Here is a 20343-nt window from a genome sequence, read left to right as displayed (position 1 = left end):
AACACAGTCATCACTGTGAGACAATCCAAGTGCTGAAATAGGTGATAATAATGATCCCTCCAAGGGCGGTTTTTACCTCTCACGTTGCCCGGGACTAAGAACATGATTTCGTCGTCATTTTTCTCTCATTGCAACACTGATTGTCATAGATAATCTTTGTGCTTTTGTATAATGCCCATCCTGGATGTAACATATATTCACATACGACATTGGACATTTTAAATAAGCATGCTGAACACAGGCAGGACCATACAACCATGCACAAAATATTCGGAATTGTTTTTTTTTTTCCAAATTGACTGCAACATCGACATGCACCACTATCGTATTTGGTCCCGTCACAGCGGGGGAAATGTACAGCTGAAGCAATCATGGCTAGTGTCACTTGCGAGAGTTTCTTTAGAGAAGAACACCCAGTAGAGAAACAAAACAGAATGAAGGAAACAAACCAAAAAAAAAAAAAAAAAAATCCCCCAAAACCAAAAAAAAATCTAAAATACAAAAAAAAAAAAAAAAAAAGATTTCCTCCCACACGTTAACACTGAAAATCTGGCCATTTTCCACATGGCGCATCTTCCTCAGTCCGTGCAAGGCAGGTCTCCTCCCAGCATCCTGGGTTGGGTTGTTGGTAAGAGCGATCTCAGTGTCTCAGAGCTTTTCCTAACCACTGGAAGAGCTCATCTTGATACAGCGCTTTCCAGCGCACGTTGGCCTCCACCGTTTCCACAGCTCTCAAGAAAGAGGCAGCAGCCACTCCATCATAGGTCTTCATGAAGTTCTTCAACTGGGAAGAAAGATTGTAGACGGGTGAACACAGGGCGGGGGGGGGGGGGAGCTCCAACAAACTCCCGGCTAAACACACACAAGCGAGGGCGTACGGGACGCAAGGTACCAGTCGCTACAGGAGGCCTATGTGGGCCGCGAAGCAAGCGAACTGCCAAACACGGTAGGGCCAACTGTGCCCGGGAGGGGCGATGTGCTTCCTTTTGGAAGAAAGAGTGGACATTACGCTTTAAAGAGCTCCAAGTGCAGCTGGTTGCTTCATAAGCAAATAGGAATAGGGACGTCTTGGTCTCTTCCTAATAGGTTGGCGGGACAGTGGCCAAGGCTAGCGCTAATTAGCACAGCCAATGCACCAACAGCCTTGAAGACTGAAGGCCAGGACCAAAGTTCTCTCTCTCGGTTGGTAAATACAAGGCTCCTCTTCATCGCCTCCGAATAAGTAGCATGACAGTGTGACCCCGTGTTTGGCAGCAAGGGGTTACCAGTTATGGGGTGGGGGGAAGAAGGCAATGGCGTTATGAGAACTGGGCGATTAATGGCATTTCCATCGCCTGAGTGACTCAGGCGAGAATGAAGGGAAGCTAAAGGCAGACTCGTGCAACCACATACTTGGAGCCCTCGATTCAAACACATTATGGTTTTTAAATGCTGTGCTATTATTTTTCTGGATATACGATTTTTCTCTAGAGAGTTCTCATACTCTGGGGTTTTTGTTTCATGATTAAATACCCGCAGCTTCTCTCTCTCCCCCTCAGATGTGTCTTAAGAAACTGGCAACCAACCAACGACCGCAATGCCAACGGGCAAAATGTGACAAATCAGCTTGCAGCACAGAAACATTAGTGGTGTAATTAGTGTGCGGTGCGATTCATCACCTGGGGCGGGGGGGGGGCAGTCACAGGGAGTAGGTGGCAAGAGGGAAATGCAGTCCCTCAAGAGGGACGCAGGGACAGGGAGAAATGGGAGGCGGTCCGGCACTTCAAATGGACTTCCTGATGCCCCGATGAGTTTAATCTAGAAACTGGTTCATCGGTAGCTTGGCTGGTTTACGATGCTCTTCCTCGGACTACATGACACCCGTGGGTTTTGCCAAAGCGTGTTTTCTCCTGTCCTCCCAAACCCCGTGCCCCTGCAGCGTGATCCACGGTTACCTCCTTTGGGAGGCTTCAAAGGCACTAGGCTTTTATCACAAACGTGTAAAACAGCCAACAGGTAGCAAAGACTTAACTGATGCGACCCCAAAAATTGATCTGACATTTGTACCAAATTCACACACACCAAGAGGAAGAGGGGAAGACACTGGAGTTACCCAGCGGGTATCTTCCAATATCCGGGGCACTGCGCCGCACACATGTGCTCGTGGCACATGCACGTAGGTGAAAGGGAAGAATCGAATCGTAATTTTAGACTTTTTTTAAAGATTTTATTTTTACTTATTCATGATAGACACAGAAAGAGAGAGAGAGGCAGAGACACAGGCAGAGGGAGAAGCAGGCTCTCTGTGGGGACCTGATGCGGGATTCGATCCCGGGACTCCAGGATCAGGCCCTGGGCCAAAGGCAGGTGCTAAACTGCTGGGCCACCCAGGGATCCCCATATTTTTAGACTTTAACTGATGAATCCAATAATTCGTTCGGGTTTGTAGGTTTGGACTCATCCAGTCTATGTTCCTAAAGCAACAAATACTACACGAGGGCCTAGGTATTGTTTTATTACAAAGCTGTGTAAACCACAGCACATGGGCGCCCGTGACAGGGATGTTCACGTGATCGACGCCAATCGGGAGAAAGTCCTGTTCACTCCTCTTATGATAATCTGCATCATCGCCTCCTTCCCCGGCAGGACCGTGCAAATGGCCCTCTCGGCAACTTGGCCCGTGTGCCACGCGCTCCTGGCCCCTCAATGACAGACACAGCAAGGCAGCCGGAGCACACAGGGCAGCTCCTAGGTCCTCCTCAGAGGCCAACGAGGGCCCGAGTGTGGACATGTCACCGACACAGGGCAGTAGGTCAAATCACCCCACAGGAGAACGACCAGTAAGAGGTGTAGGTAGTGGGGGCGCCCGGGGCCTCAGTGGTTGAGCATCTGCCTTCAGCCCAGGGCGTGACCCCGGGGTCCTGGGATCGCGTCCCACATCAGGTCCCCGCAGGGAGCCTGCTTCTCCCCCTGCCTGGGTCTCTGCCTCTCTCTCTGTGTGTGTGTCTCATGAATAAATAAATAAAATCTTTAAAAATAAAATGTAAGCGGTGAGCCCGCAGGGATCCATTCCTTCCCTCAGGGTCGAAGTGACTACAGAGTCCCCGCGAGCCCAGAGAGCCGAGGGCCGGGGATGGGTCAGCAGAACATGTCCGACCCACGTGCACAGCCGGCACAAACTGGTTTCAAGCCCACACTGCCTGCAGCTCCTCTGGTGAGCACGTGCCCCGAGCACCCACCTGGCTGGCCCTGGGGTGCGGCCCCGGGACCCTCGGGCCCCTGCCCGGCTCTACAGGCTCGGGGAACCGGAGGCGCTTGCCAACCCACTTTGCTTGTCTCGGCTGCTCCTTGGTCGGCTTCCTGCTGTGATTAGCTTTTCTTATTGTGTTCCCTAAATATTTATACCATCCTAGGCTTTTATTTGAAAATGTTTCCAGTATAGTTTTTATAAAATGGCATTTAGTGGGATGTCAGAGTTGTTTGTGCTTCCTGTTCTTAGCATAAAATTTCTAGACAAGTTTGTTCATTTTTCGGTTAGAAAATATTTTCATGTTTTTTTTTTTAAAAAAGCAAACCCAACCAGCCTCTTATTTTAGGGAACCCTAGACCCCAAGCATCACAAAATCAATGAGCAGTAAGCTGCAGAACATCACGCACTCCCCGTAACTACGTGGGTGACCTGACTTAGCCGTCGCCTGCCATGAGGTCTAGTTTCAGACATTAGCCCGTGGACCGGGCGCCTGGGAGACACGGGGGTCAGGGAAGGTCACGCCTGGCTGGAGAATAAGGCCAGGCCGTGCAGGACGCCCCACCCCCACCCCAGACCTGGCACCTGCGAGTCTCAAGGGTCAGGGAAGGTCACGCCTGGAGAATAAGCCTGGACCCTGCAGGGCGCCCCCCACCCCCCTGCCCCAGGCCTGGCACCTGCGAGTCTCAGGGGTCAGGGAAGATCACACCTGGAGAATAAGGCTGGACCCTGCAGGGTGCCCCTGGGCCTGGCACCTGGGATTCTCAGGAGTCAGGGAAGGTCACACCTGGAGAATAAGGCCGGGCCCTGCAGGGTCCCCTGGGTGGGCCTGGCACCTGGGAGTCTCAGGGGTCAAGGAAGGTCATACCTGGAGAATAAGGCTGGACCCTGCAGGGCGCCCCTGGGCCTGGCACCTGGGAGTCTCAGGAGTCAGGGAAAGTCACACCTGGAGAGTAAGGCCAGGCCCTGCCGGGTGCCCCTGGGTGGGCCTGACACCTTCGAGTCTCAAGGGTCAGGGAAGGTCATGCCTGGCTGGAGAATAAGGCCGGACCGTGCAGGAGCCCCCGCCCCCCAGCCCAGAACTGGCACCTGCAAGTCTCAGGGGTCAGGGAAGGTCATGCCTGGAGAATAAGGCCAGGCCGTGAAGGGCACCACTCCCCCCCAGCCCAGACCTGGCACCTGCAAGTCTCAGGGGTCAGGGAAGGTCACGCCTGGAGGTCCCTCACCCTCTTCATCTTACAGGCCGGGCTTGTTAGCACTACAAGGCCTTACAGCGGTGGCCCCTGCCCTAAGGACGATAAGGGGTCACGGAAGTGTGGAGAAGCTTCGGACAGGGGTTGTCAGCTGGAAGGTCAGCACGGGCAGCTGCATGAGGGACACCCCCCCCCCCCGCCCCGAGACACAGTCCCCTGAGTCAGCTGCTTGGCAGGCGATGGGGTAGAAGCCACAGTTTCATGTCAGCTTTGAAACTGCACCTTCCTTATAAGGATGTTCCAAATGGCCATTGACTCAAGTGGAAACATCTCAAAAAAATATGTGTGAAATACATGAAACAAAGTGGTCGGTCGGCACACGATGGCCACCAAGTATGTATCCACTTCCAGGATGTTTCCCCGAGGCCTGGGTTTTACGGGGGGAGGAAAGGATGAAGGACAGACAGGAGTTGGGGGAAGAAGGACGGGAGCCAACGGCGGAGGGGCAGCTGGCGAGCGTCCAAGGCAGAGAAGACGGGGTACGGGGTACGGAGGAGGAAGGGGCTAAAGGAGGGCAAGGGGGTCCTGTCACTCCTGTGCTCTGCTCACTTCAGCGGCTTCGCACGTTGTGACTAAATGAGTCTTTCACTCACTGATTACTGAATGTAAAATCAAGAAATTAAAAGTACTTCATTTAAATACAGAAAAAAATTGGAAGCGATCGTTCATTTAATTGTTCTTTCATTCTGTTTCATATGGATATGAAAGAAGCCCTTCTCGTTGAGCTTCCTTAATTTAAAAAAAAAAACAAACAAACAGCAAAACGTGGGCTGGGGCTTGCAGAACTAAATCCTTTGGGTTGGGAACACTTGGCCGGGACAAAAATTGAATTGCACATCATAACAATCAGAGACTTGGCTCACCTTAGCTCCGAGCGTACAAGAATCCAAGCTGATGTTTGAGGGATCGCCTCGGACATTGGGCAATATTAGGATATGTGAAGGGTGGATGCTTCTGGGGGAGCATGGCTCCCCGTGCGGGGCTCTGGGCCACAGCCTCAGGCATTCTTTCCCGGGAAGCCCAGGTAGCCGGGACTCTCAGGGCCAGACCTCGCCTACCTTCTACGACCGAGGCAGGAGGCAGATGAAAAAGTGATAGATGGTGGAAGCTTAGCTCCTCTGAATCCTTCCAAAGTATCTGTATTTCTTTCCTCCCTCCTACACACTTACCGCTCCCCATTTCACACCCTTCTCTTTTACAAATGTGATTTAATGGTCAAAAATAAATAAATGAATAAATAAATAAATAAACAAACAAACAAATAAAAAAACAAACAAATAAATAAAGCTGGTTTAAGTTTCCAGAGAAATAAACCAGAGAAAACAAAGGAAATGTTAGATGCACTCCAAACTGGACGCTAATCCTTAAATAATTATTTTCATTAATGAAAGCTATTTAGGATTATATCTTATTTTTTTAAGATTTTTTTGTATTTATTCATGAGCGACAGAGACAGAGAGTGAGAGAGAGAGAGAGGCAGAGACACAGGCAGAGGGAGAAGCAGGCTCCTTGCAAAGGAGCCTGACGTGGGAATCGATCCCGGGTCTCCAGGATCACGCCCTGGGCTGAAGGCTGTGCTAAACCCCTGAGCCACCCGGGCTGCCCTATTTGGGATTATATCAAGCAGAATTTTCAACAGACTATTATAATCATACATATGATTTCATTTCATTGAACGGACTCGATGGCACGAGGCATTATTGACACACCCAGTGACCCGCTCCCTCTCTCAGCCTGACCACAAAGCAGGGAGACTCAAGGTCTACACCTTAACACCAGCCTGGGTCCTTTGTACCCAAATACTGAATCACTGGGAAGGCCAGTTCTATTATTTCTAGGATCCTACACTGGGTTTGTATAATCAGCAGAGGCACGGCTGATTAGATGAAAGGTATCTGCAGCAGATTTGGAGTCCCCGGTGTGAGATTTACTACATTCAAGCATCTCTCGAAGGCATTCGATGTTTGTTTTTTGCTTAGAGTTTATGGATTTACTTGAGAGAGTGAGCACACGTGTGCGGGGAGCCGGGGGATGGGACAGAGGGGGAAGGAGAGAGACAAGTTACTGCACTGAGCATGCAGGGCCCTCAAAAGGGAGTCTCAACACTCTGAGATCATGACCTTGCCCAAGCCAAGAGTCAGGTGCTCAACTGACTGAACCACCCAGGCGCCCTGATGACATTTAATGTTTAATGTAATAGAAAGACCTTTGCAAATAATGAATCAAGTGAAGTCTTTAGCATAAATGTGTGTGTTTTAAAGAAATGGATATGAATCTGTTGGAAAAAATGGTTAAAGTAAATGTATGATTTCATATATTTATAAGAGAAAAGCATTAGACCTCATATTAAAATATTTACCTCTTTGAGTTCACCTTCGGTATTAAGAAACTCTGTGACTCCACTAATGAGTTTGGAATTCATAAATAATGCCTCTCCATACCTAGAAAGATTTAAAAAAAAAAAGTCTTGATGTGAATATAGGCAGTAATTTAAGAAATAGTACTCTACAGATTTTTTTAGGATCTTTTTCAAGGGCTCCGTTTGGCCAATGTTCTCTTGTTGCCATTAAGATATCTGAACATTTCAAGGTCATTTCTCCAGGGAGCCAGGGAGATGCAAATTGCTGGGGCTGCAGGATGCCATCACATGCCATGTGACTGGGCTCAAAAATGTTTCAGAGAGGTCTAAGTTGTGGTAAATTTAAAAAAAAAAAAAAGGAACCTTCTAAAATTAGATTTAGGAATTACTATTACATTTCCAGCCCAAGGGCAGAGGAAGAAATATTTTAAAACTTGAAAGCAACCTAGTTCATATAGGAAAAAAAAAAGGAAAAAAGAAAATCCCAACAAAGGAATTAGGACCCTAAGACAAACTTGGGCATTATCAGTACATCACACAGGTCCAGTCATGACCGACATTGGCATTCTCCATTTTCATGCCTAGAAACTGAGCCAAATTTCTTTGCAATGTTCCCAAAATATTAGTATTTTTTTCACGTAGGCAGTTCATTAAAATATTGAGTTGTTCACTTGGATTGCATAATCCTTGTACCACAGACATAAATTCTTGACTCGTGACCCACAGTCAGGAATAACTTGCATCGGTGAGATGGAACGGTCTCTTGCTTTACGGATTTATCTCTGCAGTGCTAAGAACACCTACCACAGGCTGCCATACTCTTAGAATTAAGACGAGTACACTAAAAAAGATTCTGAGGTCTTGGAAGCAAAGGTTCAGCCCCGATGATAAGAGGTTTTCTAATGCTGCCCTTACAGCCTTCTGGGGCCTTTCTTTTAGGGCTTATTAAACTGACGCTATCTCAAGCCTAATTGTTGTATATGGCACGGGGGTAGATGTATTTCCAAGTATCTGGCGTGAGCAATGGGTAGATGGCCACATTACCTGCTGAAGAAAGAAAGACAAGAGGATAATGATGGGTTTAGCTGTGCAGGTGCACCCCATGCAACTGTCCAGCACTGGGTGAAGCCCAGACAAAATGCTCCAAGCAAGAGATCTAGATTTGGGAGTGACTGAAACCACTGGAATAGATGGCAACTAAAAGCAGGGAGAGTCTGTGGGGTGGAAAATAAGGAGGAACTTGGAGAGTACCTCCATGAACTCCAGGGCTCGAGGACTGACAGAGGAACAGGAGAAGATGAAGAAGACAGTCCTACGTGTCAAGATGAACACTTCTGCGTCGGTAGATCTACGGCAACCTCAACCTTTCTACCTCTCGGCTAGAGGTCACGGCCTCTCGGTGAAGCAAACTGAGCACAGCAGGAACCAAGCATGTTTGGGAGGCACTAAACTATACATACATGCACTATGCTGAACTCTGGGAGGCAAAACCACTCGCTAAGGAGACTGTATTAGCAGCTATTGGACACTGTCTAAAGTGAAATGCTTGCATATGTTAATTCACCTTATATCTGACTATTCACTCGATTACGGTGCACAACTGCAAAGCAAGTTCTAATCTTCCAATCATTCCAATTTCTGAGCTGCAAATGCAAAAAGGCCAATGTGTCTTCTAGGAATATCAGTCCTTTCTGACAATGGAATATATGTGGCGAGAATTGTGTTTTAATAGGACACGTCCATTCAAACTGAACCCTGTATATAAGGGCAACTGATAATAGTGTCCCTTAAAAACATAAAGTTTACCCGTCAGTTTTTAAGAGACAGAACAAGAGGTCTGGTTCACTGTTTGGGGACATTTAAGTTTGAGAACATGCAAGCATCTGCATGCTCTGTAATAAATTTAATTTTAAAATGCCATAGAGATTATCAGAGTAATAAATCAACATTTATTATAATATATTTAAATGCATAATGAAATATTTTCTTAAATTGAGGCTGAAGAATTCTCACCATGAAAGAAGATGTCTTAGGAATGAATTCTATTGCAATGAGGATTACACAATGACTCAAACACCCCTTCTCTATATCTTGGTTTTATTTCAGGTGTTTTATGATATTTATATTTAAAGGAGATTTAAAACAAATTCTGCAGAGGAAAAATTAAAATTTTCTTGTTATATAATATAATAATTATATCCGATTTATAAATCATTTTTCCTACAACACATTTAGAATATAGCTTTATATTTCTTCAACCTTAGAGAGTTTAATATATTTTCCACAGAAGTTGTACTATTAAACCTTTTTACTCCCACATTTCCACATATAATCACAGTTTTTAATCTTTACTACATGAATAATGTCATAGAACCATTAAAATACTTCTGAGTTCCACAGGAGTGGCAACACCCATCTTGGTTGACTATTTTAAAAACTAATTCTATTATCTGGACCTTGGTTTTTAAAAACACGAGAAGTTGGGCTTTTACCTCTCCTACGTCACCTTTAATTTACTCACTCAAGTATGAATGAATGAACTCATTTCTACCTGGTATTTAATATCTTCCATTTATCTCTGAAAAACTTCCAGGCAAGGTCTCGGCCGTGTGGATTTCGAGCGACATGGATTATCACATCAATTGCATCTTGATCTAACACCACCTCGGAATTCAGTGAGAGATTCAAAAGCCTTTAAAGATAGAATCATAGAAAAAAAATTTAGCTCCATAGCTTAAATTTTCATGAAATTATAAAACTTACATGCACTAATTGGTTATATTCTTCAAAAGAACAGTCCTGTGTAAACACTCCCAATACAACACATCAACAGAACAATTCTCTGTCTATAAAAGGCGGGGAGAGTAAACTCATAGCATTTTAATTGGCTCATTAATTAAATTTTGAAAAAACCTTGCAGATGGAGAAATCACATTTTTGTGTGTTCTGGTGATATCAACCCACTTTAAGAAAAATCTTTACAGTAAACACTTCCTTTTACAATGACATACTGTCTATTTAGTGAGAAACAAAGGTATCTCTTTCAATTCAATTAGCTTTCGTCATGTCAACACAGCAGTTCTCCTTAGCTGTGGGAGATTTTTTTAGAGTAAACTAGTATATATTCAAGGAAATAAGATCAAGTTCAGTGTAGTTTAACAGAGAGTATTCTCATTACACAAATAAATTTAGGGAACTAATTGACCCACCTATTTAATAGGTTCCTGTCATCACTGCAAGTTAAGGCTTCCAATAGTATTTTCTTCTCAGAAACTGCCGTAGTGGAGTGGAATTTCATCCATATGAATTCCCAGACATCCTCATCTAGGAGTGAAACTCCCGTACAGTAGACAATGTCTCTAACATTGAGCGGTATTCTGAAGAAGCAACCCATGGTGGTTTTCTGTTAATTAATAACCTCATAACATTGAAACTAAAGACAGATGCTCCTCTACTACAGTCAGTTTTTTTTTTTAATAGTTCTGTTAATTAGGTTTTACTTAAAAGAGAGTTAATACTCTATAGTAACAATATTAAAAAAAATACTGGCCATATTTTGGTTGCAAATTTTGTTTCTACTCTTGAAATTATATTCAAACAAAAATCAGAACACAAAGACTTAAAAAAAATGCAAACAGAATGTTTTGTATTTCCACCAACCTTAACGTACTTATCAACCAAAGATCTCCTAATAGGTAGACCCAAGAATGACAAGAAAGCTGAGGTTGAAAAAACTGACTAATTTGAATAAGACAAACAATTTCTCCTAAAATCGAAGACACATCTCTCCAAATTAATTTTCTCAAATAGGTCTTCAAATATTGGAACGCAGAAGATTACTGATAGACATAGTAAACAGATAAAACATAAGTAATACATTTTGGGAAAGAAGAAATTTCTTTTCCCTACATTGATAAAAGTGACCATAAAAATAGACTAAATTTTGACTTTAACTCCAAAATAAATATTACGGTGGGAAACCATGAGTAGATCTAATTACTCTTGACTATTTATAAGTTGTAAATACTCATGTTTATTTTACCATAGCAATTTTTTTTGCTAATTATTGTTCTCTCAAGTCTCAGTCTATGCCCATTTTCAAAACTGAATTTCCAGGGATCCTTGGGTGGCTCAGTGGTTTAGCGCCTGCCTTTGGCCCAGGGCGTGATCCTGGAGTCCCAGGATCAAGTCCCACATCAGGTTCCCGACATGGAGCCTGCTTCTCCCTCCTCCTGTCTCTCTCTCTCTCTCTCTCTCTCTCTCTCTCTCTCTCTCTGTCTATCATAAATAAATAAATAAATAAATAAATAAATAAATAAATCTTAAAAAAAATAAAAACTGAATTCCCTAAAAGAACACTAGACTATTTACAGCAAGTCGAAAATACATCTCTGCTGTGTGTCACATTCGGTGATCTACTATTCAAATTTCTCACTTATGAATTGAATGTGGCTGATAGGAGGTGTTTTCTTTGGAATGCGAGATAAAACAATCTCTTCTAAAGATGTAGGACCCTGATGGTAGATACACTGCTATGGTTGAAGGAGTATTTAGGAAACGGGAGGAAGTGCCTGAATGATTTACCAGTAACATAGGCTTCATCATATTCCGTTAAGCGGCTAAGTAGGGCAAAGGCTCCAAATACTGAGGTCAGTCTATCAGGAGACCCGATGCTTAGATTTGCTAGAAGTATCATACAACATTAATTGTTCCCAGAAATGCCTAAAACTGTATCATTCTGTCTTCCTTGGAGTAGTCTGGAGTGTTTAGAGAAAAGTTGCTTTAACCTTGCTGACTGAAGCCCTTTTGTGGTGCAGAAAACAAGCATTCTGTTTGTTTTGTTTTTAAAGAAACAAAAGGAACACAGACAGACATCAGAAGAAACCAGCAAAGAGCTTCGGAAAACATTGCCACAACATTTATCGTGGTTGATACCCCGATACCCTATGTGACGACAACTATGCCTCCCTGTTTTCCTAACTCTAATGAGAAAGTCAAAAACCTAGTCTTTATCAACAGCTAGAAAAAAGGATGAGTTTTTTTCTCCCAAATATTACAGGCTACAGAGCAAAATACTGTATAATTATTATTATTATGAGTTTGGCCAAGAGATCAATATAAAAATTAGCAAGAAAAAAAAACAATAAAATGTCTACTGAAATCGTCAGTTCATCAGTCACTATATATTTTCTTTTTTTCTCAATGTATATTTTCTTAATGTTAACTTAATAGGGAGTCATTAACCTATTAATATACTAAAGAGAGTCCATTGAATTAGGTTTGTTACTGCCTATGAAATTAATCTCCAATAGCAATGGTTTCAAGTAGAAAAAGCATACAGAAATATAGAAAATGCAAAAAAAGGAACACCCACAAGATATTAAACTATATTCCTTAGAAATAACTCGACTGTCATATACCATAGTTGCTAGCAATAACCCATACTTTGTTATTCAGTAGATGCTGTTGCAGATGCGGAACTGCGCAAGATGCGTGTATCAATGAACAAATGCATTGGCCTGTCCAATGCCCTGGACACAGGCTGCAGGAGCATGAGGTAGAATACAACACTTCTGTGCAATACTATGTTCCAGGTTATACGTTTTATTTAGTCCATATGACAATATCACGATGTCCACGTTATAAACATTTTTGCAAGAGAGGGAACTCTGCTTGGAGGGAGGATATTTTGCACCATCCCCACTATATAGTAAACTGAGATCCACGGTGACCTGCACAGGAAAGTCTTTCCCATTTTTATCAGCTTAGAGATGGCTAATGACAACCAAAGTATGATACATTGATTTTTATTAGTCCTACTCATCAAATAATTGCCACTGAATTCTGATTTTCTGTTGTTCCATAAAACGCCATCTGATAGAGAGTAAAAACAACAAAAAAATTTAAAAAAAAATCCCTTAGGAGGGTGCTATCACCTGGGCCTACCCCATGGGCTACAGAATAATAGTGACGCATCCAATCTGTCCTTCTCTCAGTGTTGAACTGGCCACAGTGTCACCTCTAATCTTTTTTTTTTAACTTAATTTTCTGACACGCAGCTTAATCAGTCATCTTCGAGATATAGTCAATGTTGGCAAGACTGTATTTCCAGCCTTGGAATATCCACGGCGCTCACCAGCACTGAAGTGACTCTCGTTAAAACGCAGCCTCTGGGTGAGCACAAGGACAGAGGCTCTTGGTGTACGTGAGAGCCACTCTGTGCCACTCCGGTTGCACGCAGAGCAAGGAGAAGCAACTCCTACAAGGCCACTCAGCAATAAAGTGCTGGGTAAGATGACAGACAGGCCACCCGGGATGGGGCCCGTTCTGGACCTGAAGCTGCAGCCCCAAACCACGAGGAGGACCCCATAATCTGGGTACAGGCCAACCTTCAGCTTGTCAGCAGCTGTCCCTCTGTGCATAGCAGATTCACCAAATCTGAGGACTATGAAAATGAGACACACATATGCTTCCATGTATGATCTCCAGCCTGAGGCAGGTCCGGGTGAAGGAGCCGGAGCCCCAGGTCTTGCAGCAGGCCCCGCAGACCCACAGTCTCAGCTCTGAGCAGATGCCACAGGGGCGTGCTGGCTCAGGGTGACAGGTGTCCCTCTGGGGGCAAGGGCAGAGCTGGTCAGAGAATACTGCTGCGACTCCTTCTAGCACCCTCCCCATGGCATCAAGTCATCCTCTGACCCACCCCCAGACGAAGGGTCAGGTTGTGGGTCACAAGATTCCTGTACCCATCGCCGAAGATAAAGCAGGACTGGCAAGTGCTGGGGTCGCTAAGGGCCTCGGTCCCCGATGATTTCCATCGGGTTAACGAAGCCCCTTTTGTGGCTAAATTTGCAAAGATGTTCTAATAACATGTTAGCAAAATGATTGCTCTGGGGACACTTTAAGATCTCTTTGTGTAAACCAAAGTCATTAGGAACAAATGAAAAAGCTCATTTGTTTGGAAAGCCTGGGCTGCAAACTCCACAGAAGCCACCGTTCCGAGTGGCATAAATGAGTTTTGCAGGATGCTTGACCCCAGGATTACAGGGAGACAGGGCCCCTTCTCGTGAACATGGAAATGTTTCTAAGAATGTGACTATCCCACGGTCATTTATTTTCGGCTGCAGCCTCAGAAATAAATCTTTTGATGGAATTTTATTATCTGAGAAGGAAATCTGTGCTTACTTTTTCCTCTAAGGGTCGTTTGCATATATAGGAGCAGGGAGCTAGTCTCTCCTCCCAGACTGTCTGGTTGACCAACAGAGTAAGGCTTAGCCAGAAGGAAGCGTCTTTATCTTTCTGAGGGTCTAACACTGCAGAAAATTATTACCTAATTCGTGTGACTTGTACTAGAGTTTTTATTCTATTTTCATTTAAATTGGATCATGACCAAGTTCATTTGTACTGTGAAAGTGTTGAAAGCAAAAAAGTTTTCAAAGCCTGATGGTTATCTTGAAATAATCTTTTTTTTTGTGTGTGTGCAAAATGTTGGATCTTTTTTTATGTTGACATAAGCAAGTGCATAAAAATGAAATACTTTGGGGTAGATGTTAAAAAATTAAGAAGGTGGAAAATAAGGGGATTTTAAAGATTTAGAAAGATTTAGAATTTCTTTTTTAACTGAGTTAAAGATGATGGAATGGGCCTAGTATTTTCAGTCTTAGTAAATTGGTATTTTAGTTACAAATGGAAATTTGTGAAGTAGGTTGATAAATTAAGATAAATAATTAGACAAATTTCCAAAGATTCTGCTATAAAAGTTTTTTTCTTTGCTACAGGTGTTTTTTAAGGTAAAAATTAAAAAAAATCTAAAAATAATAATAAGTGACTGGTTTAAGTTAAGCTATAAATAGCAACTGAGAATGATATATCATAGATTATTATTTAACGATATGATAAAATGCATTTTTTAATATGATGAAATATATTATTAAGGATAAATACAAATACCACTATATTCAGTTAAAAAAAACATAATGTGTATATTAGAAGGACTAAAGGAGAAAACAGGAGAATATTAACATTTTCCTCTGGGTTGGGGGATTATAGTTAACTAGTCTTTCTTTTTTTAATTCATATATTTCAAATTTAATCATTTAATAAGTTTGACAATTACTTTGGAAATAAGTAAATGTATAATTACATTTATAAAGGTAAAATTGTGTTACTATTAGAGTATATAGAAAAATGCTGTTGAATAATATGTAGAAACAATTCTGATGATACAGTTAAAATATCTCCCAGAGGAAATTATGCAGGCCAAAGGGAAAAAAAAATTCATACTATTTTAAAATATACATTTCGATGCTTAATCACGATACGGGTCTATCTTTAAGCAGGTTCTCTGTAGACCTAATTTGGCCAATAACTGCCTCTAGGACGGGGCAAGTCAAGGTCATTGCTTTGGGCTTCATTTTTCATCCTAATTGGACAGGGCTCCAGTACAGGAGTTCTGAAAGTCCCTTCCCGCTCTGTTAGTACAGGATCCTTTTCATTAGTGATTATATTAACACAGAAATGCGGATTTAATTATTTTCAAAGACAATGAAAAAAAATTCTCAAATCACTAGCCTCTCTAAGAGCACCTGAATCTTTCAGCAGCACTACCCATTAATCTAGCGTGTGGCCCACCATTTAATTAATTTCAATTAATTTGCACTTAAATTCATTCAAAAGATCATTTGCCTAATCTAAAAGGTAAAAGACTATTGGTTGAGGCTTCCTCACCAACACTCTAAGTCTTGTTTGACCTTATAAGTTCCAGAACTCTTACTTCTTCCAGGGCAATCGTTGACTTTAAAGTATCACCCTGAAAACATAACCTGCGTTTTCAAAGACTGACCTAGTTAAGATGGTATCAGGTATATATATATATATATATATTTCATTCTGCCTTGATTCCTTTGTCCCTTGGCTGCTCCCAAGAAAGTCATCTTGAGTAAAACTCAAAGCTGTTTAGAAAGAACAGGTGAATTTTTTGGCACCTACGCATCACTTTCATCATCCAGAAAATGGGGACGATCACTCCTTACAAGGTCGTTACAATGATTAAATAAGATAATGCTTACCCAGGGCTTAGCACAAGTGCCCGGTACCTGCGTAGGGCTCCATACGGGCGTTATCTAAATGCCACGCACAGCCCAGTAAGTGCAGGGTACGTGGAGAATCACCTCAGTTTGTGGTAATGGCATTCTTCATGATTTTTATTACTATTATTAGTAGTATGAAGTGGCAACAGATATGTGCCTCTTTCCCAAAAGAGGAGAGGACAAAAAAAGAGATAAGAAATAAAGGTTTTGGACAACCTCACTACAAGTGAGTGAGTAATTTTTTAAAATCATGGCTGACAATACATTAAGCATTATAATAAAACACACGTTTATAATCCCACCTAACTTCACCATTATATATGTCAATCAAACATGCCACCCAGTCCACCTAAAAACCCTGGCACCCAGAAGTATCCTAGTGTTTCCTAGTATCTCTGCAAGGCCCCAGCAAAGAATCCCAGGTGAAGTGTGTGTCAGTGACCGGTGGGAGGGACACTCCAGAAAGCACCTGCTCATTCCCTTTGAAATTTAAGCATTAAAAAAAAAAAAAAAAAAAAAGGAATGCTAAAGCCTTGGCACAAAGGAAAAGACAGTTCAAAACCAGTCTTCATGGCCCTTCGGGTCTCAAAAAAGGTGGAAAAACCTGGTGGATTGCAGACCAACTATATTTAGAATTACGTGTTCTGAAATGTTCAATACCTCTTTACGGTTTCATTTTGCATATCTGCAAAGAGGCATGTGCTGCTTTTTATTTATTTTTATTTTTTTTGTGCTGATTTTTCCAATTGAAAGGAAAAAGACTGTTGAAGGGGGGCTCATTTTAACCGCTAATAGCCAGAGTTTATCAAAAGATTATATTTTAAGATGACAGCACTCCTTACAAGTGGCATTTATAATTAAAATAAATGTACTTTAAAAGAGACATTCATTTTACTTAAACTGAAATAATATATACAACATAATATCTTAAACTTTTGAGTCCCATGTATAAAGTAGCTATTATTTCTGCTGCGTAGGAAAGAAGAGGGATGATGGGGGTAAATACTTAGGCCATAAGAGAATTTTATCAAATATAGTTGCTAAAGCACAAAAACCTAAGAAACCAGGTGGCCTAGGCAACATTGCCAAGAAGAGTACAAAAAGGAGACATCAAAGAAAAGGTATAAAGAGCACAAGTAAGAAATGTACAGAGAGGCCAAAACATTCAGCGTGATGATAACAAAATGGGCAGTGACAAAGACCTACCAAAAGGCGAAAGAAAAAAAAAAGGCAAATAATTAGAGAATTTGTGACTTGACTGGTTTAAACTGGTTCTTTGTCCTGGATTTTAAACACTCCACTGAAAAGCCTAGAACGTTGCCATTTAACATTTTACAACTCAGACCCCTTAGGACATCCAGAATCAATTATACCCATGAGAGCTCAAAAAAAAAATCAAGCTGATTTATAACAAAAGTAGAAAAATTAAGATATCTCTGATGACTCACTCTGAAACAGTGAGCAGCAGGCGGCTAGTATAAATAGTCCTAAAAGCATGGCATCATTTAAAACTTAAGAGGTATACAGTTGTAGTAGAAATAGTGAAATGGCTGATAAATTGCCCTATTTGTAGATGCCTGTGTTAAAGACGAGATTAATTGTTTCCTGATTACTGGGTGTCCATTATCCCTGGCTTCTCAACAAATCTTTTTTTTTTTTTTAAGATTTTATTTATTTATTCATGAGACACAGAGAGAGATAGAGAGAGAGAGAGAGAGAGGCAGAGACACAGGCAGAGGGAGAAGCAGGCTCCATGCAGAGAGCCCGACATGGGACTTGATCCCGGGACCCTGGGGTCACGCCCTGGGCCCAAGGGAGACACTCAACAGCTGAGCCACCCGGGTGCCCCATCAACGAATCTGTCTTGATCTGTGATATTTAAGTTTCTTTCATTCTGCTCTGGTCCTAGTACTGTGAACCTACATGCCTACTGGGACAGGAAGTTTGAATTTACATATAAGGTGGCGTCTGAATCACAACCATCAGGAATCAGTACATTAACTATGAAGACACAGGATAATGATGGGAATGACACATTAGTAACATCAGCAACTCATAAGCTCTGTTCTCATTCAAATCATGACCCAGGCCTGAGTGTTTATAAAAAGCCCACTGGATGACATTGGGCTCCACCTTGACAAATAACTCCTATTGCCCAGGAATAATTTATAGCAACATTCATTGTCTTTTGTATTCTTCATGGAAAGGTTGAAAATTATACAGATTTATTGTATCCATCAAAATACTCCATCTAGAAATGTGAGGGCCTGTGCAAATGTGGTTTACTTTCATTTCTAATGCACTGTCAAGGTCACTGAGGTTAACAAGGCTGTTTCTCCAGCCTGGGAGGAATCAACTATGGCAATTTAGTTAATTTTTTAGGCATAACCACTAAGCTGTCATGGGTAGGTAATAAGGAATGTATTTTTCCTTACTAGGAAGGTCTCTAACTAAAAATAGATTTTATTTCACTTTGGGTGTGCATGTGTGTGCGTGTGCGTGTACATACTAACCAACGGGTAATTCTGCAGGTTTTCAGAAATTTAATTGGTAGATTCACTATACAAAAAGTGCTGTACTTTTTAAAAAATAGAGAAGGATTCCTATGCAAATCAAATCCTAGAGGTTCTATGATTTTACTTTGACCGTCCTGTGAAAAAGCAGTGAAATCCATGGTAAATTTCATGTGCATGTATGTGTGTGTGTGTTTTCAGTAATAAGGATGGATTTAATTAGATAATTGAAAATAGTGAAAAAGAATCTATTCCTGTTATATAAGGTAAAATCAAAATTATTGGGGGGGAACCCCAACAGTCTGAGTTCTAGAGGAAAGGGGAATGGCAAGGGTGGATGACAAAGTCACAAAATAAGGCAAGAGGCATATTTTGCATTGGCAGATGAAAAATCTAAGAAAAACACCTATCTTTAAAAAGTCGACGCCAATTTTATGATTTTCTGAAATAACTGAAATGTATATATTAACGTGGACAAGTGATTGGCAGGTTCCGGCTGTAGCACAGATGCGTATGAAGAAAATAAGCAGCAGCCTATACGTTGGATGCCTGAACTCCCTACAGCAGAACAAAATAAGCAACGTTTATGTCTCTATGAAAATAAAATAGAAGTCACGTGAATTTTTTTCTATTTGATTTTTTAATGATTAAACTGATCTCAAGTCATGAAAAAAAAAGGAGGGATTCTTTCAAAAATATTTAGAAGGGATCCTGAAACATGAGGATGGTTCTCTCTGCTGTGAATTTTAGAGGTATCTCTACGTAATTCTTCAGTTTTCCTACCACTGACCACTTTTTTTCTTTACACATTTACAGAAATAATTTTATGAAGACTGATGACAGTAGTTTCGTCAGAATTTCGTGAGGAATGAGACCTGCCTTCTTAGTATCTCATTCTTGCTGAACATCCCTAAGGGCAGGAAGAGGCTAGTGAAGGTTCAGAGTTTAACTTGCTCCCTGTAGCATTCCTTGATGTTCCATCAAAGAAGGGAAAACAGGGCAAAATATTGATCATAAACCAAGTTTTGAATACGAGGAACCCATGCCTCCAGCCATTCTTGGCGTTCCTCAGTTTGCCAACCCATTACTTCCATTTCTTTTTTAAAATATTTATTTATTTATTTATTTTTATTTTATCTATTTTTAATTTTTTTTTTTACTTTCATTTCTACCTCTATCTTCACGTGAGTTTCCCTGTGTGTCTCTCTGTGCCTTCTTTTCTGTTTCTTATGAGTACAATCATCATTGGATTAAGGGCTTACCCTAAATCCATGGGGTCTCATAGGTCTCAATAAAATCCTTCATTTAATGACACCTGCAAGAGGCCACTATTCAGCCCCTGACAGTGTCTGCATATGCTTTTATCTTTCCGGTTATTGCCACCAAATTACAAGTCATCAAAGCTCTTCCTCACTTTTAGATGTTTTAAGATATAAACATATATATATATATATATATATATATATATATATATATATATGTATGTATCACAAACAATATTTGATGCTTACAGAGAGCGTTTTCCATCAACACTATCACAGTATTAAACAAACATTACCACACTACCATTAGAAAGACCAACGTGAACTATTGTCATTTTCGTTTTGAGATAGAATAAATGATATGTATAGAATCAGTCCTAACTCTTCATCACAAGGAGGGAAAAAGTAAACCAGAAGGAAGTGTTGTTAATGTGGCTAAAGGAATCATCTCAGTGTTTATATTATTTTTGGAAAATGCGGAGCAAATTTTGTCTTTATAGTGGTTGGTAGCAGTTGTAATAAACCTGAATCTGAATCCATTAGTATAATCTACTCTCTGAGAATAAGTAAAAATGTTTTGGAAGCTGCAAATACTTTTGTTGATGCTCCAGCTCTGGCTTAGTAAATAATAGTGATCACTACTG

At 41.6% G+C, this 20343-nt stretch overlaps 1 protein-coding gene across 1 annotated transcript in view; it reads right to left on the bottom strand.

The window, feature by feature from the left end:
- Positions 1-634: 634 nt before the first annotated feature.
- The window catches only part of TRHDE (thyrotropin releasing hormone degrading enzyme), a 366839-nt gene continuing 347130 nt past the window's right edge, over positions 635-20343 (bottom strand). The window contains exons 17-20 of the mRNA XM_055328866.1: positions 10048-10215; positions 9390-9530; positions 6839-6920; positions 635-784 (exon numbers count right to left, since the gene is read on the bottom strand). Of these exons, the coding sequence (XP_055184841.1) occupies positions 641-784; positions 6839-6920; positions 9390-9530; positions 10048-10215 (535 nt within the window). The 3' untranslated portion in view covers positions 635-640. The remainder of the gene's footprint in view (positions 785-6838; positions 6921-9389; positions 9531-10047; positions 10216-20343) is intronic.

The sequence above is a fragment of the Nyctereutes procyonoides genome, unplaced genomic scaffold (genome assembly GCF_905146905.1).
Source record: "Nyctereutes procyonoides isolate TBG_1078 unplaced genomic scaffold, NYPRO_anot_genome, whole genome shotgun sequence".
Lineage (NCBI taxonomy): Eukaryota > Metazoa > Chordata > Mammalia > Carnivora > Canidae > Nyctereutes > Nyctereutes procyonoides.
Note: the sequence above shows the minus strand (reverse complement) of the source record. Positions and strands in the feature narration are given on the sequence as shown.